This window comes from Mus caroli, chromosome 2 (assembly GCF_900094665.2).
Source record: "Mus caroli chromosome 2, CAROLI_EIJ_v1.1, whole genome shotgun sequence".
NCBI classification, from domain to species: Eukaryota; Metazoa; Chordata; class Mammalia; order Rodentia; family Muridae; genus Mus; species Mus caroli.
This window is the reverse complement of record NC_034571.1, coordinates 147,395,779-147,423,170: the sequence shown is the minus strand read 5'-3', so window position 1 is coordinate 147,423,170 and position 27,392 is coordinate 147,395,779. Positions and strand designations below refer to the sequence as shown.

General features: G+C 39.9%; 2 protein-coding genes and 1 pseudogene across 6 annotated transcripts in view; 2 read left to right on the top strand and 1 right to left on the bottom strand.

Moving 5' to 3' along the window:
* The window catches only part of LOC110307398 (basic proline-rich protein-like), a 4,965-nt gene extending 3,821 nt beyond the window's left edge, over positions 1 to 1,144 (bottom strand). Inside the window, exon 1 of the mRNA XM_021179646.1 lies at positions 1,108 to 1,144. Coding sequence (XP_021035305.1) covers positions 1,108 to 1,144 — 37 coding nt within the window. The remainder of the gene's footprint in view (positions 1 to 1,107) is intronic.
* The window catches only part of Ncoa6 (nuclear receptor coactivator 6), an 84,054-nt gene that overhangs the window by 3,366 nt on the left and 53,296 nt on the right, over positions 1 to 27,392 (top strand). For 4 of the 5 annotated variants that reach the window (XM_021156359.2, XM_021156358.2, XM_021156357.2 and 1 more), the window contains exon 2: positions 21,498 to 21,566. The exons of the other annotated variant lie outside the window; for it this stretch is intronic. The gene's annotated coding sequence lies outside the window, so the exon portion shown is untranslated. The remainder of the gene's footprint in view (positions 1 to 21,497; positions 21,567 to 27,392) is intronic. 5 annotated transcript variants of the gene reach the window in all.
* On the top strand, positions 8,953 to 10,689 carry LOC110289939 (annotated as a pseudogene).

Sequence of the window (27,392 nt, the reverse complement as noted above, 5' to 3'; positions counted from 1 at the left end):
AGAGAGAGAGAGAGAGAGAGAGAGAGAGAGAGAGAGCACACACACATGTGTGCTCATACTTGTACAACCCAGAGTTCAGGCTCTGTTGTTTTTCTTAGGCACTGTTCAGTTTGGCATGCAGCCATCTGTCTGTCTATTAGTTGGTCTATCTATCTATCACTCTGTCCATTTATTAGCAGGGTCTCCTGATGGGCTGGGATTTGTCAAACAGGGTAGGTTAGCTGGCCAGTAAGCACAAGTTTACTGCTTGTCTGTCTCTTCAGCACTGAGATTTCAACTGTGCACCAAAATACCTGTGTGTGTGTGTGTGTGTGTGTGTGTGTGTGTGTGTGTGTGTGTTTGTTTTACTTTGTTTTAATTGATTCCTGGGATGGAACAAAGCTCCCCATGCCTGGGAGACAAGCACTTTACAAACGGAGCTATCTTCCAAACACAAATAAATGTTCTTTTCAGATATGGAGGATAGACTGAAGAGAAAGGAAAGAAACAATAAGGGCCAAAATTAAGGTTCAGAGAGTAGATACTGAGCAGAATTAGCTATTTCAGGTGTTGATAACCGGTACTGTGAATGATAAGGGAGTATTTTAAACTATAATTTGATGACTGTCAAAAACATTTTGTTTTCCCAGTGAAATAAAAATGAATAGAAAATTGTCACAGATAATAAGTTAGAGGGGTTTTGTTTTGTTATTGTTGTAGATTTTTGTTATTGTTGTTGTTGTTTTCATTTTTGTATTTTACCATTCCAAAGCTGTTAAATGAAGTATAGTATTTGGTTAGAAATTAGAGGTGTCAGCTGACATAAAAGGTAGTGGCAGGATGCAAAGAATAATCCTAGAGTGTAGGAGTCACAGTTTCCTATCTTAGGGAACACCGAACTAGCTCATAGGTTAAATCTTGTCGGCCAACCTGGGTTTTGTAAACAATGTTTCATTGAAGCACAACCACACTGATTTACATAGTATCCATGGCTGTAAGTGCTTCCAGTTGCAGAATTGAGCAGTTCTTACAGAGAATTTATATCAGCTCACAAAGTTGAAAAGACTCTTTTGCAAATGTTTGTTAACCCCTGATCTATTTTGGATGCATTAGTTGTTCAGCCTTTACTTTGCTGTCCAATTTCTACACCACGGAGAATTGCCATCTTTGCTCTTCTGGCTGGATTCCCCTTCCACCCTGTGTACCTGCAATATGATATGATATAGACCCCTGGCTACTTTTTATTGTTAAGTGATAGCAAACTGACTGTCTTGGAATCTGCTGAGTGGGTTAACTGAGGTAGTCTCAGGTTTGTACAATTTACACCTGGCTGGGGCTTGTTCTGTTAGATTATATTTTTCTGTTGGATTATTTTTTAAAATATTTCTTTATATATTCATTTTAAAGATAAAGCTGAGGCACAAAGTTACGTAAATCTCTCTCAGGTCAATTAGTAAACAGGAAAGCTGAAATTAGGAACCCAGATTCCACCAAGAAGCTTCCAGTTTGAAAGCAGGCACTAGTCAGTATTGGTATTGAGATAAGTGATTATACCTAAATGAAATAATAAAATTGCGCTTAATCTTAATAGAGTTGCTAAAAGGATTAAACTAACTCATGTAACACAAAATAGTGCCTGGCACTTACAAAATGTTCAATAAATGTTAACTGCTATTTATAGCCACTGTACAGGTCTCACTCCCCAGCACCTGGCACAAAGTAGGGATTCACTATAGTTCACTAAATTGTCACATATATTTGGCTCTCAGATTAAGTCAGAATGATTGAGACCTAGGCTGAGATGGTTGGAAGGAATTGCTTGGTTTAGGGCTGCCTTAACTCCCAAATTCCTCACTTTTGCAGTAATTTTGTAGCAGAGGATACAAACTAGCCACCTGTGGCTGGCTTTGACCTGCACACATATTTTGTTTGGCTCATGCAATATTTTTAATGCCTTTAAAATTTTACACAAACCCCTGAATTTCTGACTTGTCTTAAAAACCTGGAAGATCTGTCAACACTAAGCTCATATTCTTTCATAGAAAAACTCAGCAATACTTAGCAGGTGTATTTTCTAGTTCCTCATGGTCTGCAGTATTTAGTTTTATGCTCTATAGACATTTGATTTTCTGAATCTTTCTTTTTTGGATTTTGAATATTGTCTCCTAAACTAAGATATAGCAAATGGGATAAGGTCAGAATAACTAAAAGTAGACTTGGACTTGTGGACAGGCTAAATACTAAAATATATTCAAGAGAATGAGTTTGAACACAGTAAAGTGAGAATTTAATTTATAAGATGAGGTAAAATTCAGTTCAATTCTGTGGATATTTAGGCATCTACTATTTTTGGGTGCTGTGCTATATTAGAAATTACCACACTGGTGATAGAAAAATTGATAGCCAGCTTTAAAAACTATTGCAAAACAGAGGTCTTTGTACTTATGCTATGTCTTCATAGTTCCACGGGAGAGGAAGGAGGAGCGCATTCTCTGAACATTTCACACCTGCCATGCACGCCACAAACTGGCCAGAGCTCTGCACTGTAGTCTGAGGGACACCAAGATGAGTATGTGTGATAAGTGTCTGTAGTGTGTTAGGGAATATCAAGAATGGTGAGGAGCTTAACTTTTTTTTTTTTAGGATCTCTTTATTGATTTTATGTATATGAATACTGTAGCTGTACAGATGGTTGTGAGCCTTCATGTAGTTGTTGGAAATTGAATAGGACACATATTTTGCTTGTTCTAGTCAACGCCTCTCCCTCTGGTTGGCTCTGCTTACTCAGTCCCTGCTTGCTCAGGCCCAAAGATTTATTTATTAGTATACATAAGTACACTGTAGCTGTCTTCAGACGCACCAGAAGAGGGCGTCAGATCCCATTACGGTGGTTGTGAGCCACCATGTGTTGAGCTACTGTTGAGTAGCTCAACAAGTAAGTGTGCAATCTTGTTCTTGCAGAGTGTGAGGACCTGAGTTCGATTTCCAGCACCCACATTAGGCAACTTCCAACTGCCTATAACTCCATTTCCAGGAGATCTGACAGCCCTCTGAGCTCCTTAAGCATGCATTCATAAACAAATAGTAACTAGTAAAATATTTTTTAAACTAATAAATGTCTAGAGGGATTTGAACTCAGGACCTTCAGAAGAGCAGTCTCTTACCTGCTGAGCCATCTCGCCAGCCCGATCTTAATTCTTGAAGATGATACTACTATACAGACTGATGCATCATGAGTATAGTGGTGTGTGCTTAGCAAATAGTAAAGAGTCCAGTTTGTGACACAGATAAAGATAATAGATAAAGGCACTTGCCATCCAAGTTTGATGGCCAGAACTCTGCATTAAAGTAGGAGAAAACTGACTTAATAAAGTTTTCCTTTGACACATGCACCCTAAAAATAAGAGTCTAGTTTGTCTGGAAACCAGGTTGTTACACAGTGTTTTTGGAGATAAGGCTCAAAATGAAGAGTGAATGGCAGCAATAGTGATAGATAAACTTCTCCGAGCAGCACTAGTGCTCAGGGTTTGCTGCACAAGAGCTGAGCACTTCACAAATAGTTTGCTTTTTTCTTTTCTTTTTCTTTCCTTTCCTTTTCTTCCTTCCTTTCTTTCTTTCTTTCTTTCTTTCTTCTGATTTTCATAATAACTTGAAGAAGCTTTTGGTTTTTAAAAATCACTTTTTATAGACTAAGCAAGAAATATAGGTATTAGTTGATAATAAATTTGCATTCAGGCAGTCTAGTTGCAAAGCCTGTCTTCCTAATTTGTGCATTGTATGCTAATGAACCATGGAAGACTGTTCTGGTTGTGTTTGTTGTTTTGTTTTGAAATATCTTCTCTCTGGGCCAGGTGTTGAATTTGAGATACTCCTGACTTCCTCCAGAGTGCTGGGATTGCAGGTTTATGCCACACACCTGGTTCATGGAAGACTTTGAATGTTCTATTTCTTCTTGTTTCAGGCTGTGGAGTTTGACTTGATTGACTAAACAGTGGGAAGCCATCAAAGGTTTTAGTGTTGCAATGAAAACTGTAGGATGAGAAGCCCTTTTGTGAAGTACTGGACCAATGCAGGGAGAAAGAGAAGTGATGGAGCTGGGTTGTTCCCTCCCTGCTCTTTGGATGCTTCTTGAGGGCTGGGCCAAGTGTTGCTCCTACATTGTGCCTTTGTCTCCATTGTCTACCTATTGTGTAATCTAGCATATTTATTTACTGTTAATTTTCTTTATTTTTTTCTATTTTATTCTAAAAAATATATATGGTGGGTGTCTAGGAGTTGAGTTAATTAATAAATCGCTAGACCTGGAACAGTAGCTCAACAAGTAAGTGTGTAATCTCGTTCTTGCAGAGTGTGAGGACCTGAGTTCAATTTCCAGCACCCACATTAGGCAACTTCCAACTGCCTATAACTCCATTTCCAGGAGATCTGACAGCCCTCTGAGCTCCTTAAGCATGCATACATAAACAAATAGTAACTAGTAAAATATTTTTTAAACTAATAAATGTCTAGAGGCTTATATAAATTAATACAGAAAGGGAATAAAACCCTTTGATGGAGCCGGGCGTGGTGGTGCATGCCTTTAATCCCAGCACTTGAGAGGCAGAGGTAGGAGGATTTCTGAGTCAAGGCCAGCCTGGTCTACAGAGTGAGTTCCAGGACAGCCAGGGCTACACAGAGAAACCCTGTCTCGAAAAACCAAAAAAAAAAAAAAAAAAAAAAACCCTTTGATGGAGTAATGGCAGCCATACAGTTTGATAAGCTAAATTTTATATACAAATCAGAACACATAGTTAATTTGGGGGGGGGATTTCCTATTCTGTATCATTTAGAGTAGGAGTAATCATTTAAAGTGCACTTGAGCTATAAATCGGTATTTATGTTCTGTAGATATCGATGTCTAACTTCAGCATTCTCAGTGTGCACACAAAACGTTCTCATCAGCCAGCTCATTTACTAATACTAAACTTGTTGACTGTATAGTCCATGGTGCCCATTTATTTACATGTTTTGAAGATCAAACAGACATCTCATGGGAAGAAATAGTGATGAATTTGTGTATCAGATTCCTTTTGGGAAGTTGTTCTTTGGGTTAAGTATCTTCCAATATTATTAATTTTTAAAATTATATTTGGTTATGAATTTTGTTATGAGGTCAGAGGATAACTTGTAGGAGTCTGTTTTCTCCTTTTACCGTATGGCTCAAAAGGATTGAACTTAAGTCATCAGGCTTGGCAGCAAGTGCCTTTTCCTGCTGAGTATCTCACAAGGTCCTTTTCCATATTTATTTGTTTTATGAAAGTAACTCCGTGGCCTTTCTATAAAATATAGGCTTAAAGAACTTTTTAAAGATTTATTTACTTATTTTATGTATTGAGTACACTGTAGACACTTCTCAGACATTCCAGAAGAAGGCATTGGATCCCATTACAGATGGTTGTGAGCCACCATATGGATGCTGGGAATTGAACTTAAAGAGACTCTAGAAGAACAGCCAATGCTCTTAACTGCTGAGCAATCTCCAGCCCCAGACTTGAAGAACTTTAAACAGTTGGAGAAATTCAAAAGCACCATTGTTTTCTCTCCGATTGCCAGCAATGCTGGGAAGATTTTAGGTAAACTGCATTTTACTAGACTAAGAGAAAATCAAGGCTAGGTAGGGGCCATGCACATGCCTGTAATCTCAATATTCAGGAGGATTTCTATTTCCTACCCAGCCTGGCCAAGATAGTGAGAAGAGAGTAAGGCAGAGTAAGCACTCCCCACAGAATGTATTTAACCCTTTAGTGCCCACTGTGGAGTTAGCTAAGAGCAACATGTGTGCATAGCAATATTATATGAATTTACATAATAAGTAGCTATGAATGTTTCCTATGATATAGTGTCTTTGGGACTGGATATGTAATTCAGTATTAGAGTGGTTGTTTCAAATGCTCAAGGGCCTGGCTTGGGTCCCCAGTACCAAGAAAACAAATATGGATTTTCAGTAGAAAAATTTTGTGGTATATTTAACTTGTCAACATATGTGGAGATGATATATTCAGAACTATTCAGATGCTATTAAATTAAAATTTTCTAAATAAGCCAACAAGGCATGGTTCCTCAGAGTTTGGGTACAATCCTGCCTTTTTACCTCAGCCTCGAATGCCAGGATTGGAGGCTTATGCCGCCCTTCCCACCTTACATCAGTTTTTGGTGCTGTTTGTTCCCACCACAATATTCTGGTTTCTTTCTTTGTTGACATGTGGAAGTATCCCAGTGTCTCTATGTCCAAGTGTCCTTAAAAAGATAAGAATCATTGGATTAGAGTCTCCTCATCCTAACTAGTTTCCTATTTCAAATTAATCCCCTTTTTGAGAATAAAGCCTTAAGTGGATCTGAGGACACAATTCCTCTTTGTTTGTTTTGTTTTGTTTTGTTTTTCCGGACAGGGTTTCTCTGTATAGCTCTGCTGTCCTGGAACTCACTCTATGGACCAGGAAGGACTCAAACTCAGAGATTCACCTATTTCTGCCTCTGAGTGCTGGGACTAAAGGCATGCACCACCACTGCCTTAATAGGTAGCATTTGAGATGACACAGAGCTATTAAATTAAAATTTTCTAAATAAGCCAGCAAGATATCTTAGTAGGTAAAGGTGCTTGCTGCTTTCCACAAATTTGTCTTCTGACCTCTACATTGGCACCATGGCATATATGTCTCATACACATCACGCGTACACAATCAAAAAATTGACTAAATAAATGAATGAGAGAGTAAGATTGCAACAAATGAAGAGGTGAATCAAGGGAATGCTGGATGTAAAAAAGTTGAAAGTTATTTAGGCAATGGAATGGTGAGGTGTCTGTTTGCTGGTGTATTGAGTTGTGGAGATGAAGCCAGAGCAGTTTGTTGGTGGCATGGGTTTCAGGTCTAGGACATTTGCACAGTGGTGGCTTTGGTGGCTGTACAGTGTTTGTGAGCAGGATGTCACTGCAGATTTTTTGTTTGGTTTGTTTGGTTTTTGTTTTTTTGTGATGGGGTTTCTCTGTGTAGTCCTGGCTGTCCGAGAACTAGTTCTGTAGACCACACTGGCCTCAAACTGTTTTTATTATTTGGTAACAAAATTGATGCACTTTTAGTCATGTCTGTGTATTTCACTTTTAGTGGATATAAAATAATCCACATATCAATATCTTGATATATTTGATGTTTAAGTGTTTTTTCAGTTTGTTTTTATTTCTGTTCTCAATTGTATTTTTGTAATATCTGTTTATATGCCCTTCCCATTTTTCTGCTAGATCATATTCCCTAAAGTGAGTTAAAACTAAGTGAATTAGGACTAAGGATACTACTTTTTGGCCACATTGTCATATTATTCCTTAGAATGACTACCAGTTTCTATTGCTACTAGCTACTAGTTAATATTGGATTTTACAATTTTGTTTTACTTGCAGCACAGTTGCAATATATCACAGTTTAGCAGGGGACTGGCTGATGCTTTAAATACTTTATCATACAAATTTTCATACACACAAAACCTAAATAGTGCCTGCCATCTCTGTTCAACATGTTGCTATATTCCTTTTCTTTTAATTTTATTTTAAATGTGCACTGGGCATTGGTGAAAGGGTCAGATGCCCTGGCACTAGTGTTACAGACAGTTGTGAGCTGTCGTGTAGGTGATGGGAATTGAACTTGGGTCCTCTGGAAGAGCAGCCAGTGTTGTTTGTTTTTTTTGTTTGTTTGTTTTGGTTTTTTTTAATTAGGTATTTTCCTCATTTACATTTCCAGTGCTATTCCAAAAGTCCTCCATACCCTCCCACCCACACACCCCCACTTTTTGGTCCTGGCGTTCCCCTGTACTGGGGCATATAAAGTTTGCAAGTCCAATGGGCCTCTCTTTCCAGTGATGGCCGACTAGGCCATCTTTTGATACATATGCAACTAGAGTCAAGAGCTCCCGGGTACTGGTTAGTTTGTAATGTTGTTCTACCTATAGGGTGCAGCCAGTGTTCTTAACCACTGAACCATCTCTCCAGCTCGTTGCTATATTCTTCTTTTTCGGGGGGGGGGCTATATTCTTAATGTGTTAAACCATACAAAAATAAAGACATCTTGGGCGAGAGAGATAGATGGCTTAGCTGTTAAAGGCTAGGCTCACAACCAAAAATAAAGACATTTTGATATCATGCTATAAAGTCTTCAGCATGCATCTCTTACAAATACCAACATCTTTTTTTCTCTTAAATAATTGTTCAGTTTTAATTAGAGAATTTTAAGAATCATTTTAGGCCTGGCAAGATGGCTCAGCAGGGAAGGTGCTTGCCACCAAACCTATGACCTGAGTTTGCACCCCAGCACCCACATGGTGGAAGGAGAGAACCTACTCTCAAAAGTTACTTCATTCACAATAGCCACAAATAATATAAAATATCTTGGGGTATCTCTAACCAAAAAAGTGAAAGACCTGTATGACTATAACTTCAAGTCTCTCAAGAAAGAAATTGAAAGTCTCAGAAAATGGAGAGATCTCCCATGCTCATGGATTGGCAGAATTAACATAGTAAAAATGGCCATCCTACCAAAGTCAGTCTACAGATTCAATGCAATCCCCATCAAAATTCCAACACAATTCTTTAAAGACATGGAAAGAGTGATTCTCAAATTCATCTGGAAGGGCAAAACACCCAGAAGAGCGAAAACAATTCTTAACAATAAAAGAACTTCTGGGGGAATCACCATCCCTGATCTCAAGCTATACTACAGAGCAATAGTGATAAAAACTGCATGCTATTGGTACAGAGATGGACACGTCAATCAATGGAATAGAATTGAAGACCCAGAAATAAAGCCACATACTTACAGACATTTGATCTTTGACAAAGAAGCCAAAAATATACAATAGTAGAAAAAAAAAGCATCTTCAGCAAATGGTGCTGGTCTAACTGACAGTCTGTGTGTAGAAAAATGAAAATAGATCCATATTTGTCACCTTTCACAAAGCTCAAGTCCAAATGGATCAAGGACCTCAACAATAAAACCAGATAGATCTCACCCATCTGGGCAGCGGCCATGGCTGAGATTGAAGAGCGGAGCCTGGACAACTTCTTTGCCAGGAGGGACAAGAAGAAGAAGGAACAGAGCAGTCAGGCGGCCAATGAGGAGAGTGACAGCGGGAGCTTGGGTTCTGGTGCCAGGCTGGGAGATGGCGGGAGTACAGGCCCTGCCAGCAAGACCATAACGAAGGATGAAAATGAATGGAAAGAATTTCAGCAAAAAGAGGTTAATTACAGTGGATTAAGAGTTCAGACAATGCAAATAAGTGAAAAGGAAGATGATGATAATGAAAAGAGAGAAGATCCAGAAGATAATTGGGAAGAAGGTAGAGGTGGCAGTGGAGCAGAAAAATCTCCCTCCAGGTCCCTGGAATAAAACCACTTCGGTACAAGCACCTCCTGCTCCAGTAACAGTTACAGAAACCCTGGAGCCAACAATGCCTAGTGATGTATATAGGCCTCCTGGGGCAAGGCTAACCACAACAAGGACCACCAGAAATACACAGTGATTCACAGTGCCCATCCCTGTAGTCCACTGCCAAGCATGTAGAGAGCCAGAACAGGTACTTAAAATGAGTACTACCTGAAGTTAAATGACCACATATGGCACATCTACATCTTATTAGGGACATGAATTTCAAAAGTAAATAAAATGGGAAGAAATGTAAATGGCATCAGATGGAAAAGTTTTTTGGGTGTTTTTAAAGTAAATCCCAGCCTTTTCACCTCGTTGAGAGCACAGCTGGCTTGAATTTGGACCTCTACTTGGACTTGCTTCTCCGTTCTGTCCTCACATGTGGGGGACTCTGGGAGAGCAGTGACTTGCCACACACATCTTTCTGTACCTGATCTAATCAGACCACTCCCCCAAAGCAAAAGGGAGGAGAAATTGTTGAATGATGAGAACATTACTTGAATGAGGAAATTGTTGCCCTTATGCATAAAGACATATTATCTACTAACTGCGAAAACTTAGAAGTGAGTCTTAGAAGGAATGTCATTATACAGCTTCTTTCTGGTTGTTTTCAAGTTGGTCCCAGAATATTCAGAAGATGGGACCTCAGAGCTTCAGTATAGTATTACATGTTTTCTGATCAATTGAAGACTTAAAATGGTTTGATAAGGATTTTTGTATTCNCTTCCTGTCTCTCCAGGATTAATCTTGGGGTTTTTTTTGTTTTGTTTTGTTGGTTTTTTTTTTAATTTGAGGAAGAATACTTTCAAAATTCCCTAATGAAGAAGAAATATTTGCTGATTACATTTCTTTTCCCTTGGGATAAAGAAATGGAGGAGAGCTTTGAAGTAGTAAGACACAAAAATAGAGGTAGGGGGGAGGTTTCAAAAAACCAGGCCCTTCAGCTTCAGCTAGACAACCAGTATGCTGTGCTTGAGAATCAGAAGTACAGCCACACACAGTACAGCTAAGGAATGGTCTTTGCTAAGCCTTCCAAGGTAACTAGACCACAGCTAACCACCAAGAACAGCCATTCATCGTTTTGATTTCTGGATCTACAGTGACTGACTGAAGACTTCAAGTCTAGTGACTGTCCCTTTTGCACTATGGAAATTCAAGAGTCATGGCTGATCTTGATTTGTGTTGGATTTAGGGGTGTTTTATTGTCTTAAATATTTGTGAATTAGATTCAACAGTGTTTCCATAGTTGCTCTGCATATAAAACTAAACCTGCAGCCATTGGCCATTTCAAACATCTTTATGTTCAGATGCTGAGCCTTCGCAAGGTTGACTAGCTCAGATTTGCTGCCCTTAGTTGTGGATTTCATGTGGATCACAACTTCTACATGAAGTTACAGCTATTAGTGTCTGTGTGAACCTTGAAACCAACTCTATTGGATTCCTGTCAGAGAGCCTTCAGAAGTCAGCCATCTGGGTTCTGATCCACTGTAAAAGACGAAGAGTTAAGTGACCTTAATTAACCTGTTCTGTGCCCATCCTAAGGCAAACTCTGTAGGCTGTGGCTATGTTAGACTCCCTGGAACAAGCCGCTGTCAGAAATGATGTGTTTGGATCATCTGTGTGGGGCTTATGATTTATACTTTAAGTTTTTAGTTATATGAGGTAACTATGGGTTTAATTCAACCAAACTCGAGTCTACCAAATGGGGAGTGGGTGGGGGGTAGTCTTGTTTCTTTGAATAATTTTTCATTCAGATAGTGTTTGTTTGGTTACACATTAAGGCCTTGCTTCGACTTGTAGTAAGTCCTTTAAGGGCATATTGTGTGGAGAAATAGTCTGAAAGAAGCATTGGAATTGTGAAATGCCCTATGAATTTGCCAATTCTTAGGTGGAACCAGATAGCCTTTGATACATATAAAAGACAGGGGATCCGCTGCACTTCAGGTGCTGCTCAAGCCTCCTAATCAGATCTAAATTGAACTGCTATGGATGGAGTGTGGTGTCTGCTCACTGCTGTGGACAGAGTGTGGTATCTGCTCAGGAGAGGGTTTCACTGACCTGGCTTTTAACCGTTCAAAGCAACAGGAACAAAACACCAAGTTGTGTATGAATCTGGCATGGTGTCTGATAAATTCTTGTGTGTGCCCCAGATGTGAAGGTTATGGGCTATTCTGTAGATCCATTCGTTGTTTAGCCAGCTCTTGACATTCACCTTGGGAGTATGTTTGGTATTCACTTGGAGAGACAGGGGAATAGCCAGTAATGTAGAATTTCTGTTGTTTACAATTTAACTATCTAGTAGTACTTGGCTCGTAGAAGAGGTTACTGATAAATTTCTTTCTACCTAATGAAATAGTCTGTCAGTTACCTACTTTGTCACTACAAATGGTTCAGTACACATACTCTATATTGGCATATGACTATGTGATACGATGGCAGTGCCTGGGTTTCTCTCTGTAAATGAATCCCTTTGTCGAACACAGTTCAGACTTGCTCACTACTGACAGGAGTGGAACGGGTAATGGGGGATGTTTTCCCAGCTTGAGAGCATGTCTTGCAGTTTAGTGATCAGCAGTGTGGGAAGCAGGAGGTGTAGGCCAGTGTCTCCTACCAGACTGTATGCCACTTCTGGGCAAGAATGTTGGCCTAATCTGAAGCAGCCAGGAGGAGGTTGGGTGATTAGAGGCTTGAGATTCTTAGTTAAACTGAAGACTTCATTTGGGCGCCAGAAACCTTAACAAGAAATCTCACACCTTGAGCCACAAACTTCCCTTAAAGTATGCTTTACTCCAGCTAGACACATACACACATTCTGTTTGGGGTTATGGTTTAAGACTTGAACAGAAACATCATGAGGTTTGTTTAATGGCACACTGTACTGGAACGCTGAAGACCTGCAGCAGATGTTAAATTGCAAGTCTTGTTATAATTTTTTAAGATTGTGAATTATCAAAATGCATATGAATCAAGTTTTAATACACTGCCTGGGTGGATGAGGCTGTCCATTGCACCATTTCTTTCTTTGGGTTCTCAGGCATGGTTGCGACAGTGTAAGAGCTCTTTAACATTTAGCATTGAATAAACAGCAAACCTAAAATAAAATAAAAGCAGATAGATAAATTGAATCTAATAGAAGAGAAAGTAGCAAAGAGCCTTAAACTCATTGGCACAAGGGGAGATTTCCTAAACAGAACTCCAATGGCTCATGCTCTAAGATCAAGAATTGATAAATGGGACCTCATGAAACTGGAAAGCTTCTATAAGGCAAAGGACATAGTCAATAAGACAAATCAGCATCCTACAGATTGGGAAAAAAAATCTTCACTAACACCACATCTGATAGAGGGCTAATATCCAAAATATATAAAGAACTCAAGAAGCTAACCTCCAAAAAAATGAAACAACCCAATGGGGTATGGAACTAAACAGAGAATTCTCAACAGAAGAATCTCAAATGGCTGAGAAGCACTTGTTCAAAGTTCTTAGTGATCAGGGAAATGCAAATCAAAATGACCCCCGAGATTCCATCTTACACTAATCAGAATGGCTAAGATCAAAACCTCAGATGACAGCAGATGTTGGCAAGGATGTGGAGAAAGAGGAAGACTCCTCCATTGCTGGTAGGATTGCAAACTGGTACAGCCACTCTGGAAATCAATCTAGAGGTTCCTCAGAAAATTGGAAATAGATCTACCTGAAGATCCAGCTATACCATTCTTGGGCATATACCCAAAAGATGCCCCACCGTGCCACATGACTACGTGTTTCACTATGTTCATAGCAGCCTTGTTTGTGATACCCAGAAGCTGGAAACAACCCAGATGTCCCACAACAGAAGAATGGATACAGAGCCGGACGTGGTGGCGCACGCCTTTAATCCCAGCACTCGGGAGGCAGAGGCAGGCGGATTTCTGAGTTCGAGGCCAGCCTGGTCTACAAAGTGAGTGNCGGATTTCTGAGTTCGAGGCCAGCCTGGTCTACAAAGTGAGTGCCAGGACAGTCAGGGCTACATAGAGAAACCCTGTCTCGAAAAACAAAAAAACAAAAAACAAAAAAAAAAAAAAACAAAAAACAAAAAAAGAATGGATACAGAAAATGTGGTTCATTTACACAATGGAATACTACTCAGCTATTAAGAACGAAAACATCCTGAGTTTTGCAGGCAAATGGATGAAACTAGAAAATATCATCCTGTGTGAGGTAACCCAGACCCAAAAGGACATGCATGTTGTGTACTCACTAATAAGTGGATATTAGCCCCCCCCAAAAAAGTACAGAATACCTGAGATACAATCCACAGAACTCAAAGAGGTCAACAAGCTGAAGAGCCCAAGTGAGGATACCTCAATCCTATTTGAGAGGGAGAAGAAAGCAATCACAGGAGGGGAGTAGAGGAACCTGGGTGGGAATGGGGACTGGGGGGGGGGTGGAGAGGGGAAGATGATCAAGTATTGGGTGGAGGGAACAGGACTAAAGTCCTGAGGGCCAGCAAAAAGAATGGAAACAGGCAACCTCTGGAGGTAGGAAATGGAGAGATCCTCTAGAATGTATCAGAGACCTGGGAGGTGAAAGACTCTCCCAAAGGGAGGGACCTTAGATGAAATGCCCTACAGTGGGGAGAGGGCACTTGTAGAGCCCACTTCCAGTAGAAAGACAGGGCATCAAGTGAGGGATGGAGTTGCCATCCCACAGTCAAAAACTCTGACCCATAATTGTTCCTGTCTGAAAGAACTGCAGGGAGAAAAATGGAGAAGAACCCAAGGAAAAGGAGATCCAGCTACAAGTCCAAATTGGGATCCAGCTCAAGGGGAAGCCCCATGGCCTAATACTATTATTGAGGCTATGGAGCGCTCACAAAAAGGGGCCTATCATGCCTGCCCTCCAAAAGACCCAAAAAGCAGCTGAAAGAGTCAGATGCAGATATTTGCATCCAACCAGTGGACAGAAGCGGCTGGCCCCTGTGGTTGACTTAGGGAAAAGCTGGTAGAAGCTGGGGAGGGCTACCATGTAGGAAGATCAGCTGCCTCAACTAACCTGGACCCCCCAAGATCTCTCAGACACTTGAGCCACCAAACAGTCAGCATACACCAGCTGATATGAGGCCTCCAACAGATATACAGCAGAGGACTGCCGGGTTTGTGCTCAGCCAGAGAAGATGCACCTAATCATCAAGAGACTGAAGGCCCCAGGGAATGGGGAGGTCTAGTGGGGGGGTGGGGGGTGGGAGGATGGGAACATCCTCATCGAGATGGGGTGTGTGGTATGGGATGGGGAACAGTCAGAAGGTAGATAAAATCTGACTGTAAAAAAAAAAGATTAAATGGGGCTGGAGAGATGGCTCAGCCGTTAAGAGCACTGACTGCTCTTCCGAAGGTCCTGAGTTCGATTTCCAGCAACCACTTGGTGGCTCACAACCATTCGTAACAAGATCTGGTGCCCTCTTCTGGAGTGTCTGAAGACAGCTACAGTGTACTTACATATAATAAATAAATCTTAAAAAAAAAGATTAAATAAAAAGAAAAATAAAGTTATTCTCTGATCTCTATATGTATACATGTGTGTGCATGTGTGCCCACAATTATAATAAATAAAAAATTTAAATTACTTACAGTATTTTGGTGGTGGTGGTGGTAGTTTGATTTTTTTGTTTGTTGTTGTTTTTTGTTTTGTTTTGTTTTACTAGACAGGGTTTTTTTTTGTGTAACAGCCCTGGCTGTCTTGGAACTCACTTTGTAGACTAGGCTGGTCTAGAATTAACAGAGATCTGGCTGTCTCTGACTCCTGAGTGCTGGGATTAAAGGCATGGGCCACCATGCTCAGTTTAAATCTTTTTTTTTTAATGCATGCATTATATATTATATAATTCAATGCCTAAATAAATTGAGCTCTTACTAGTAAAGCCAGAACAATGCTGGAAAGAGTAATGATCACATCAGAGTCCACACCAAAAAGATTTTGGAAGATCTTGTAAAGATGAACATGTTGTTGGACTTTCAATTCCCTGACTATCAGCAAAATTATTGTCCTTTATATTCATTGAGGGAAATTTCTTGAAAAGAAACAATGCTATTGATAGCTATTTTCCTTGCAAAGGAAATGCTATCAATAACTGTGCCAAATGAGGTATAACCCCAAAGTAAAGCTACATATATAAATTCAACCGGAAGCTTGTGGCATTTAACTTTATGGAAAGAAATAGCCTCCCAGCAAGCCCAGGCTCAGTAATGTTATCCAGTGTGTCAGGCTGAAAAAGGCTTTACAGCTTAGTCAAAGAAGCAAGGTGCTGAGGAAATCCTATGCCAATAAGTGAGCATTTGAACCTTGAAAAGAAGAAGGGCAATGTAATGTGTTGACATTTTTTAAAAATGGGTTATATCTAAAACAATGTGGTTTATGTCATCAGTTTTATGAACAAATGTGTATAGTACAACCTGAATCTAAGCAGATAGTGCAGTAATAGACGCTAAGTTTAGTGTCTTCAGAGGCTTGATTCGATTTTTTTTTAACATAATGAAAAATATTTTTTACTACAAAGTTCAAGTACACAGAGAATGAAACCAAGGGCACTAAATATTTCTGTAGTTTTATAAATGTGTGTAAATGTGTAGATACTTAGACACATGCATAGATGGATCCAGGCTTGTGAATCAGGTCATCTCGATGCTTCTCTCCTGTGGGACTGTGCTGGACTTCTCTCCTGCTTCAGTCTTCACAGGCTGGGGTCTTCTTGGGCTTGACTACCACGCTGACGTGAGGCAGCATCACCCCAGACTCTTTCCAGAGACTCCAGCCTGAAGGCAGTCTTCTTCCTGGTCTCACTGGGTTTCCTCTTCAGCCGTGGTGAGAGCCGGGACTCCATAGCTACATTCTTGGTGCCTTTACAAGCTCCTGTACAGCAGTGTTGCTGCCAAGGCCTGGTGCGTGTAAAGGCTGCATCTGGGCCTCCCTCCCTCCCCCGGAATCAAGGCTGAAGTCAAGGATGCCTTTCCAGCAAACTAGAGTTCCCAGGCAGCTTTGCGGCTCTTTTTCTGGGGCCCCCTCGAGGAATCCTTCTTAGTGCCGGAATGCAACACCGGCAGCCTCTGTTTGTCAGCTTTAGTCTTCTTGGTTAGAGCTTGTTCTGGAAAGCCTTTCCTCTTTAGATCCCGGGCTCCTCCTCTGGCTCCTCTGCTCTCGTTTCTTTGTAGTAAGCTTTGTCTTCAGAAGATCCCTTTGCTCTCATTTACCCATAAGCCATTAGGAGCAGCCGCGCTGCAGCCTGGACACTTTGCCGCTTTGCTATCTCCTCAGCTAGGTACACTGGTTGATCACTTGGAAGTTCAGTCTTCCAAGATGCCTCTGGACAAGGATACAAGGAAGCCAAACTCTCTGCCACAAGGAAACAAGGGTGGCCTCTACTCCAGTTCCCAAAAGAGTACTCCTTTCCATCAGAAACCTCATCTGCATGGCCTTGAGAGGACACATTCCCAGCAGCCTTCTGGTTCTCTGAGCCCCCACCCACACTGCAGGCAGCTCTAGACTCTCTTCCTTTCCCTCTTAACCAGCCCCAAAAGGTCTGCCACATGTTTACGGGCAGTGAAATAAAGTACATTTTACTTTAGAAAGAAAAAAGGATGTCCGCTTCACTCTTGTCTTTTTGAAGGCTAGAAATCTAAGAGATAATGTGGAAGATGCTATCTCCGTCTGTCCTTGATTAGATCTTAATATTAGGTGGATCACAAATAGTAAGATGATTAGAACTTCATCTTGTTTGTTTAGGAATATGTTTTTGGGTTTGCATAGTTATGCTTAAGGGATTATAGAGAGATGGTTTTCCATTCTCTATAGTCATGTTTCTAGCTTTCTTTAAAGGTATTTTGAATCTTCGAGAGAGTTCAGTTAGTTTTTCAGCTCTATTAATTTTAGGTTTTTTTTTTTTTTTAATTAGACTGATACAGCTTTGATCAACATATTCTTCTATGACATATTCCAACAACCTTAAAATATGTATCAGGCTACTAGGCTTCCATTTTAGTCCTCCGTGGTTCAGGAGCAATTTATTAAATTTATTACTACAATAAAAGGGTGGCTTATCATTCAAAGTTGTCTCCTTGCGTTGAAGAGACTTTCTTCTGTTGTAAAATTAAGTGAACTTAATTCACCTTTAAGAATTTCCTAGGCAGGGATAGTGGTATGCACTTTTAGTTCTGGCATTTGGAAGGAGGTAGAGGCCGGTGGATCTTTGAACTCAAGGCTAGCCTAATCTAAATAGTGGATATCCAGGGCTACACAGAAAAATCTTGTCTCTGTTCTCTCATAACTTTACGTCTTTCAAGTTCTTCATATTTTTAAAAGATTTATTTTATGTATATGAGTACACTATTGCTTTCTTCAGACACACCAGAAAAGGGCGTCAGATCCCATTACAGATGGTTGTGAGCCACCATGTGGTTGCTGGGAATTGAACTCAGGACCTCTGGAAGAGCAGTCAGTGCTCTTAATTGCTGAGCCATTTCTCCAGCCCCACCAAGTTCTTCATATTTTAAAAAATGTATTTATTTTTATTTTATGAGTATGAGTGTTTGCCTATGAGTATGAGTATGTGTGCTAGCTACTCATGGAGGCCAGAGGGGATATAGAATCCCCTGGAACTGGAGTTACAGATGGTTGTGAGCTACCATGGGTGCTGGAAACTGAACCCAAGTCCTATTAAGAGCAAGTGCTCTTAATTGTTGAGCCATCTCTCCAGCTCCTAATCCATTTTTAAGGAAATGTCATACTACTTAATACTTGGTCCTGCAATGCTTAACTCTGATGATGCATCCCTGTTGCCACATTTGTTATTTTTTGAATGATCAAAGGGCTAAGGTGGTAATTGCCAGATCCTTCTTTTGTAAAAGTTGCATTTTTTTCTTTTGTGGTTTCTTAGAAATGTATATCTGAGAGAAGATATCATGATAATGAGCTCATCTGCCTCATTTACTTTTCATCTGAGTTGGCCATTTGTTAAGTATGATTTGATACTGTACATTTATATTTATATGATGCACATAAAGTTGTATTCAGTATAACCAAAACTGGTGTTATTAAAGATAAACTTCAGTGTCAGGAGGTAACTGAAGGCAAAGCTAGGGTGGAGAGTTACACACAAGCGTGTGAGAATAGGATGGGAGAGACTCCTTTTGCAGGATTTTGTGTTAGTTTATTCTGCCTTTTTTTTTTTCTTTGTGTGTGTGTTTGTGTGTGTGTTTGCACGCGCGTGTGTCTGTCTGTCTGTCTGCAGACACCAGAAGAGGGCAGTAGATCCCTGGAGCTGAAGTTTTAGGAAGCTATGAGTTGCTTAACATGGGTATTGGGAACTGGACTCCATCCAGTCTGCTGGAAAAATAGCAAATACTCAACAACCCAACAACTGAACCCTGTATCTGCTTTAAAACACACACGCACGCACACACACATGCATACACACACACACACATGCATACACACACGCACACACATGCACACACGCACACACACGCACACACACATGCATGCACACACACACACATGCATACACACACGCACACACACACACACATGCATGCACACACACACACACACACACATTTAAAGTTAAGAACTTTCATTTGTGAAGTAGAAACAAAAAAGCAGTTTTGAGGCAGGGTCCCATGCAAACCAGGCTTGCCTCAGACTCACTCACTATAGAGCTGGAATGACCTCAAACATTGGCTCCTTCCAAGTACTGGGTTATAGTCATGAGCCACTCAGTACATCTGCTCTGTGTGGTGCTGGGGATCAACTCAGAACCTCAAGCATGTGAGGTAGGTGCTCTACCAACTGAGCTATAATATCCTTTTAGAGTATCACAGCCCCCTGCAAGTACATTTTTAATTCATAAAAGGTCTTTATGTGCCTACCTAAAAGCATCTAGAATTTATTTTTATTCTGTAGTCTCTAAGAGTTTTATTTGGCTACCTTTTATATAACAATATCAGTTTTAAGTAACTATCATGCTTATCATTTTCTTATTTCTTTTGTTTTATGAATTATACTTAAAGGTTTTTTTTTTTAAAACTCCCATAGCAGTAGTTTATTGCAACAAACTGAACACCTGTCCTATAGGCCATGAAAGCTAGAATCTCCTTTTCTCCAATTCCCAGCTCCAAATGTATCATATGAGTTGAATAGCAGAATGTGATTCTCCTTTGTTTTCTCTGTACTCTGAAAATTCAATATATATACTGATATATTTTCTCTTAGGAAGTTATTTTATGAATTGTTCTACAACTTTTTTTTCTTGTCTTTTTTTTTTTTCTTTTTTAAGAAAATTCTTTCAAACCTCCTTCCTCTTCTTCTGAGGTGTGGGTTGCATATTGGCACCACCACACCTAGCTATGATCCCCCCCACACCTTTAAGATATCATACATTGCCTTCTAAATCTTAAAATAATATCTAATTAAATTTTATTAATAGCATATTCTGTTTATGTATTAGTCAATGGATATTTCTGATTTTTTTCCTATTATAAGTAACCCTACAATATTGTTTATGTATACAAATATATCTCTGTATAGCTTTTGCTGTCCTGGAACTCACGCTATAGACCAGGCTGGCCTGGAACTCAGAGATCCATCTACCTCTGCTTCCTGAGTGTTGGGATTAAAGGCGTGCGCCACCACTGCCCTGGTGTTTATGTGTGTTTTTGAATGTAGAGTTTTTAGTTCTATTAATCTCCAAATGTATATTTGTACAGTTTTATTTTGAACTATGAGGTAATTTTCTAATAAAGGTTAGTTATCACAGTTTCCTACCCATTTACACTGGAAAAAAAATAAATGTTTTGTTTATAGTCCTTGAATGTTTTAAAACCTAAAAGGAACCTGAGAAGTCTGTTTAGCTATAGGTCTGCCCTGTCGTTATATAACGTTCAGGAGTCTTTGGTTCATATGAATTGTGTTCTGCTCCAACTCATACAATTTGATGAGAAGAGGCCACAGTGAAAAGTGAAAGTACAAGAAAACACACACACACACACACACACACACACACCATTCCCCTGCATGTGCAGCCTAGCTCTCTCTCCATTTCGCAATGATGCTAGTGTAACTGGTGCTAGTCAAAGTCAGATGAGATGGGACACACTTGTAGCTCTAGCACTTAGAAAGCTGAGGCAGGAAGATTAAGAGTTTTAGGTTAGCCTGGGCTACACAGCAAGATTCTGTCTAAATAAATGAACAGTAAATAAAGCTGTATTTTCTGAATATGTACACGAGCTGATGTTACTATTTGAAAAGTGAATACTAAGGTTAGGAAATGCTTGCATGGGCTCTAGGCTTTATTTCATTTCCATGTTTGAATGGTAAAGTAGCCGTAATGGGGAAAAATTGTGAACTTAGGACACCTGTGTTTCTATGTATTTGTTTCTTTGTTTGTTTTTGCAGTTGCCATTTATAAAATAAGTTTTTCAGAGTATGAAGTAAATACTAACTTAAAATGTATGATGCTATCAATTTATTTATAGTTTAAAACATGAATAGTGATGCAGAGCATTTGGGTGAGCTGAGGCAAGTCACCTAGATTGTGAGCTGACCCATAGTGAAAATCCCTTAGGGGTTCCATTCTGGACAAACACACTGCCTTTCTCTGTCTCCCTCTTTCTTCCTCTCCCTTCTCTCCCTTTCCCTTCTCCCGTGCTCTTCCTCTTTTTCTTTCCTTTGAGACAGAGTCTCAGTGTAGTTCACAGGCTAGCCTAGAACACATTGTGTGGTCCAGGCTATCCTCATTAAGAAAACTGTACAAACCATGAAGATCATGACATAGAGAATGAATTTACATGTGTAAGTAAGCATTATACAGCTGTTTTGAAAATACCTTGAACACTTGCTAATAATAAAGTTCATTTGCTAAAACCCACTGTACTAAGAGACTGTATGTCTTTTATAGCTCTTTCTAGAGTAAATTGACAAAGTAATAATAAGTAGAATTTGGCCAGTCATCAACATTTACTTAGACTCTATTTGCTGGGTTTATTTAGTCTTTTCATCTGATGTTTTTCTCCTTCCTCTTTCTTTTCCCCCTTTGTCTAGGTCCTGGGAGGAATGGAGAGGGGTCCTATTGACTACCTTCTCTGAGAGTGGTCAGAGAGTTCTTAACAGGTCTGTCAATTATGAAGAATGAAAATAAAAGTTTGAATTTTTTGAAAGACTTAGTTTCAACTAAAAGAATTTAATTGGAAATAAACTTTTAATTTTTTTGTTAGTACTAGGAATTGAACCTAGTGCCTCAGATATGTTAGACAAACACTAAACTAGGAACTATACATGAGTCCATAAAGTTCCTTAAAGTTTTGTAAACATGTATGATACATGTATATGTATGTGGATGCATGAGTGCCATGCATGGTGTGTGTGTAGAGGTTAGAAGGGAGTTGGTACTCTCCTTCTACCATCTGAGGTTCAAGAAATTGAACTCATATCACCAGATTTGGCAGCAAGAGCCTGTACCCACTGTGTCATCTCATTGACCAAATCTGACTTTTAAAAAGAAGTTATTTTGAGCTTAATATACAGCAAAATATTTCACTTTGGCAAGCTGCCGTTGGCATGTAGGTTAACTAATGATCTGTCTGATAGAAGAGCATTTGGCCGTGTCTAGGTCAGTCTGTAATCCCAGCATTTGACTGAGGCAGGATCGTGAGTTTGCACATACTAAGTTCAGGGCCAGCCTGTGGTCCCAGGAAGACCCTGTCTCAAAAAGTCATCACCAACAAAGCATTTGAGTCATCAGTTGTGCTGAATATATGAAATATGGATGGATTTACTAGATAAAGAGGTGAATTTGTCAGTTGTCTATGGTTTTGGAAGAGAATAGAGACATACATAAAACCTCCAAATTAAATGATTTACTTGCCTCTTCAGAATTCCTAACAGCAAGCTGCCCTATAGATCTGAGAAAGTCTAGTGTCTGTAGCTGTAGCTTTGCTACCTACTGTGTGTGTCATCAACAATAAGCTTCATTATGTAGAGTGCAAACTCTAGCTCAGTGAGCTCCTAAACTTTTCTTTACATTGAATTCACCTGGTATTCTTGAATTTTTGATTACAACCTGTACCCATTTTTAGACAAAGTAATTGTTCAAATTATTGAATTTTTAAAAAATATTTATTTATTTATTTATTTATTTAATGTATGTGAGTACAGTTGCTCTCTTCAGACACACCAGAAGGGGGCGTCAGATCTCATTACAGATGGTTGTGAGCTACCATGTGGTTGCTGGGAATTGAACTCAGGACTTCTGGAAGAGCAGACAGTACTCTTAACCACTGAGCCATCTCTCCGGTCCAAATTTTTATTTTATATATAAAAACATATACATATAATTTACATTCCTATACATACCTCCCCTCCCCACCCCCTTCATTTGCTTTTTCTTTTGTTGTCCTTGCTCAGGCCAAGCCTTGCATCAAACATCAAACATCAGCCCTGAGATTCGCTTTTTTGTTGGTGATAATGATTGTAGGTGTTTGTTTTTCCTCTTTCTTATGTTGTCCTTTTTTCTGTGTGTGTGTGTGTGTGTGTGTGTGTGTGTGTGTGTGTGTGAGAGAGAGAGAGAGAGAGAGAGAGAGAGAGAGAGAGAGAGAGAGAGAATGAATGAATCATCATCATTGGAGACAGGGTCTCACAAATGTAGTCTTGCTGGCCTTGAACAGCCTAAGTAGATGCTGGCTTTGAGTTCACTGTGATCACTGCCTTTGCTTCCTGAGTGATGGGATTAGAGATGTGTGCTATCATGCCCAGTTTTTTGATCAGTTTTACAGGGCTTAAATTTTGAGTCATTAGAAAAACTTTTCCCCTCTTGAAAGTTATAAATTCTCTGTGCTTCTATAATATTAAAATGTAGAGTTTTACTTATTATATGTAAAGTTTTTGGTCTGTTTGGAGTTATTATATAGTGAAAGAAATGAATCACTTTTATTATCATCTAGATAGCTAACTACCTTGTTCTAATATCATAGAAGGAAAGGAAATCATTTTTCTCCACTTTTATGAGATATTAAAATTTCAAAATTCTATTAATCTCCCATCCACTTATAAAAATGTTTATGGTAGTTTTAACTACTGAGAATATAGTGTGGATCAGTGTTTGTTAACTTAATATGTATTGCATTGTGTGTGTTGTGTATGTGTAAGGCTGAACACAGAACCATTTTCTCCTAGAGGACAGAGATGACTTTAGCTGCCTTGTTCTGTCACTCTCCACCGTATTCACTTGAGAAAAGGTCTCTTAGAACCTGGAACTAGACTGGTAGCCAGCAAACCACAGTGATCCTCCTGTCTCCATCCGGCAGTACTAGAGTTACAGGTGTGCACATAGCCATGCCCAGCTTCTGTTTGGATGCTAGGGATTTAGATTCCAAATCTATCAGGCTTGCCCAGCAACCACTCTCACCCACTGAGCCAACTCATCAGCCCCTCATAACATGTTTTAACCTGATGGGGCTTAATCCCTCTCTATAATCTTTTTTTTTTTTTTTTTCAGAGTTCCCTACAAATTTTAGAGTTAGGTTGTCATAAAATTATAAGTTAGGGAGAATTGAAACATAGGAATCTTTACCTGTGAGGGTATCATTTTATCCATGTCTTTAAAATTCTTTTTGTCCTTCATTAAGTATTTTAAAACATTTCATATATACAAATATTTTGCCTGCATGTATGTATGTATGTGCACCATGTGTGTGCATGGTGCCCTAAGAAGGCCGAAGAAGGCCTCAGATCTCCAGAACTAGACTTACGGATGGCTACAAGCTACCTTGTGAGTACTTGGAATTGAACCTGTGTCCTCTACAGGAACAACAAATGCTCTCACCAATGAGCTCTTTCTTTCTCCAACTCCCTTCAAAAGTATTTTAAGGTTTTCTTTTTATATCTTGAACTTTCTTTTTTGTCAATTCTTAAAGATTTTAATTTTTTGTCACTATTAAAAAGAAATATTTCCCCACCTGTTGATGATTATATGGGTAACAACTGCTATTTTTCTATATATTAATTTTGCATTGTGCTGCTTTGCTAAATTTTCTCATCTGCCTTTTGTTTGACTTTCAAGAATACAGTGTAATAATAATTTTTTAAATCAGTCTCAGCAGCAGGTTGGTTCGCTACCTGCCCCAGTGGTTTCCATCCCCGAATGAAATGCACACACACAGCCCTTCTATTTTAATATGCCTTAAACAGCACAGAAACTGCCTCACCTCCACTACTGAGAGAACCTACCTCCTGCCCATAATTCCGAGTTACTACTTACTAAATTTTATCTTCTATCTTGGCTGCTCTGGACCCAGTTGGGCAGCCCTCTGGGCCGTGCTCTCCTGACTCCTTCATGTGGTGGCCATGTCTCTCTGTCCTGAAGTGGTCTCCTCCACACTCACCAGGGTGGCGTGGCTTATCCTTCTTCTTCTTCCTGCTCCAGGTCCCAAGCTCAGGAATCCTAAAATTCCACCTTGCTGTCCTGTTCAGCTATTGGCTGTTGACATCTTTATTTACCAATCAGAACCAACTGGGAGCAGGTTCCCAGAAGCTACATGCAGACTTCTCCTGCAAACAGTTTTTTTGGAGAAATATAATTAGCTTTAGAATACCAGCAACTATAATATAGTTCTATTGTTCAGTTTTTTTAACCTATATTGCTCCTGTTTTATTTTACTGATTTTTTTTAATACATCTGTGTTCACTGATAGACCCCTATTCTCCTATGAAGCAGACTGCTGATCTGTATTGTTGGTTTCTGTGTATGTGATGTGCTTCATATGTGCAAGTACTCTGCCACAGAGTTACATGCTAGCCTTGTGTCATGTTAAGAAAGCATCGCATGGGCCTGGAGAGACGGCTCAGTGGTGAAGAGCGCTGGTTGCTCTTCTATAGGACCCTGGTTTGATTCCAACATCCACATTGCAGCTCACAACTGTCTGTAGGCAGCATACAACTGTCTGTAACTCTAGTTTCAGGGGATTTGATGCCTTATTCTGGATTATACAGGCACATCATACACATCCTGCACAGACATACATGCAGGCAAAACACTCATATACACGATACAAACAAACAAACAAGAATGGAATAAAGTACTTAGAAAAAAAGAAAAGATTGTATTTTTTTCAAGTTTAGAAAATTATCAAGAATGAATGATTAAGTCAGACAGATAAGGTAGGCATATAATCCAACTATGCTGGAGGCTAAGACAACAGGATCAAGACTTGAAGGCTAGCCTGCCTTACACATTGCTAGCCCAGACTAAGATGGAATGGTGGTATATACCTTTAGTCCCAGTACTCAGGAGGCAGAGGCAGGCAGATGTGGTGTACATAATGAGTGAGACCCAGTCTCTAAATAAAGAAGTAAACTGCCACCCTAATAGTGTCCCCTCACTCCCAAATAAAAGGCATGTGTAAAACTAGAGAGTCAGTACCCAGTATTGGAGACAGGGGTATGTTACATTAATGGAGATAATCACATAACGTCTTCTCTCAGTTTTCTGATATGGAGTTTGCTTTGAATCCCATTAACAAACTTCCTTTAAAGTACTGCCAAGGTCTATTTAAAATTTGATTTAGAATCTCACACATTGGTGTAAGAACACATAATTTAAAAAAATGGATCTATAGCTTTCTGCCGACAGATTGTGTTGGCTTTGAGTATTTATATTTACTTCATTAAATGAATTGAGGGGCTGGCAAGATTGCTCATTCAGTGAAGGGGCTGCTACTAAGTCTCATTACCTGCACTTAGTCACTGGCCCACATAAAAGTGGAAGGAGAACAGTGACTCTCTGAAGTTGTCCTCTGATGTCCATGTGAGTGCTGTGGCATGAGTATGCCCACATATAAACAAATCATAAGTGCAATTTTAAAAAGCACTGAAAGGTTTTTATGGATACGTGTATACTCTGGAACAACTTCAGGCCATTAGACATCTGTACTCTTTAAAGAAGTATTTTGATTTTCATTAAGTTTGTATATGGTGCTTAGGGGTGAAGGGGACCCTGAAGATGGTCATGGCAGGGAAATGAACTGTGAAGAAGTGAGAATGAAAAATTGGTTCAGATTTACTTCATTAACCTAGATCAAGACTTCGGGGAGTCTGTTGCTGTGTGGTGTATTCCCAACAAATTTAAACGGTATAATTTGGAATAGCTTTCCTGATGTAATACAATCCTTGGTGCACAAGGAACAATTACATTGAAACTCAACTCAGGGTACGTGTCATTTTTTCCGAGAAGATGGGTTCTAAAGACAGGAGGCTACCTGTACAAGCTTAAAGGCCTAAGGAAGGGTCTGGCCTGGTCTCCGTCATACTAACAGCCGAGAGGTCATTTGTGCTATAAGCCACCTCTGGTCCTGATTGTGGGAGCTTGGAGGAGCCTCTAGCTATGCAGATAATGTAAGGGTCATTCCTAGGACTTGTCGCTGTCTGGGCTGTGGGGGCTTGGGGAGCCCCCTAGCTGTGAGGATCATTTAGATTACTAACTCCCTTTGTTCCTGAGTTTATACTGGAGCCTGCTGTGGTCTGGTCCAACAGATACCACTGACCAGCAGCTTGGTCACTTCCAATTCCCAACTTTGTGAATGGAAAAACAGGTTTTGAGTCTTTCCCCTTGGAAAAACAACCCTGTGGTTAAACATTCCTGCTCTTCCTGGAGATCTTTGGGCTTAAAGACCTTTCCGCTGTGCTCTCAACATACGAATATCAAAACATTTATATTGTAGCTTGGCAGTAGCACATGCCTTTAATCGCAGTAGGCCAAGGAAAGTGGATCTCTGAGTTCAAGGCCAGGCTGGTCTAGAGTGAATTTCAGAGCAGCCAGAGCTACACAGAGAAACCCTGACTCAAAAAATAAAACAGTGCCGGGCGTGGTGGCGCACGCCTTTAATCCCAGCACTCGGGAGGCAGAGGCAGGCGGATTTCTGAGTTCGAGGCCAGCCTGGTCTA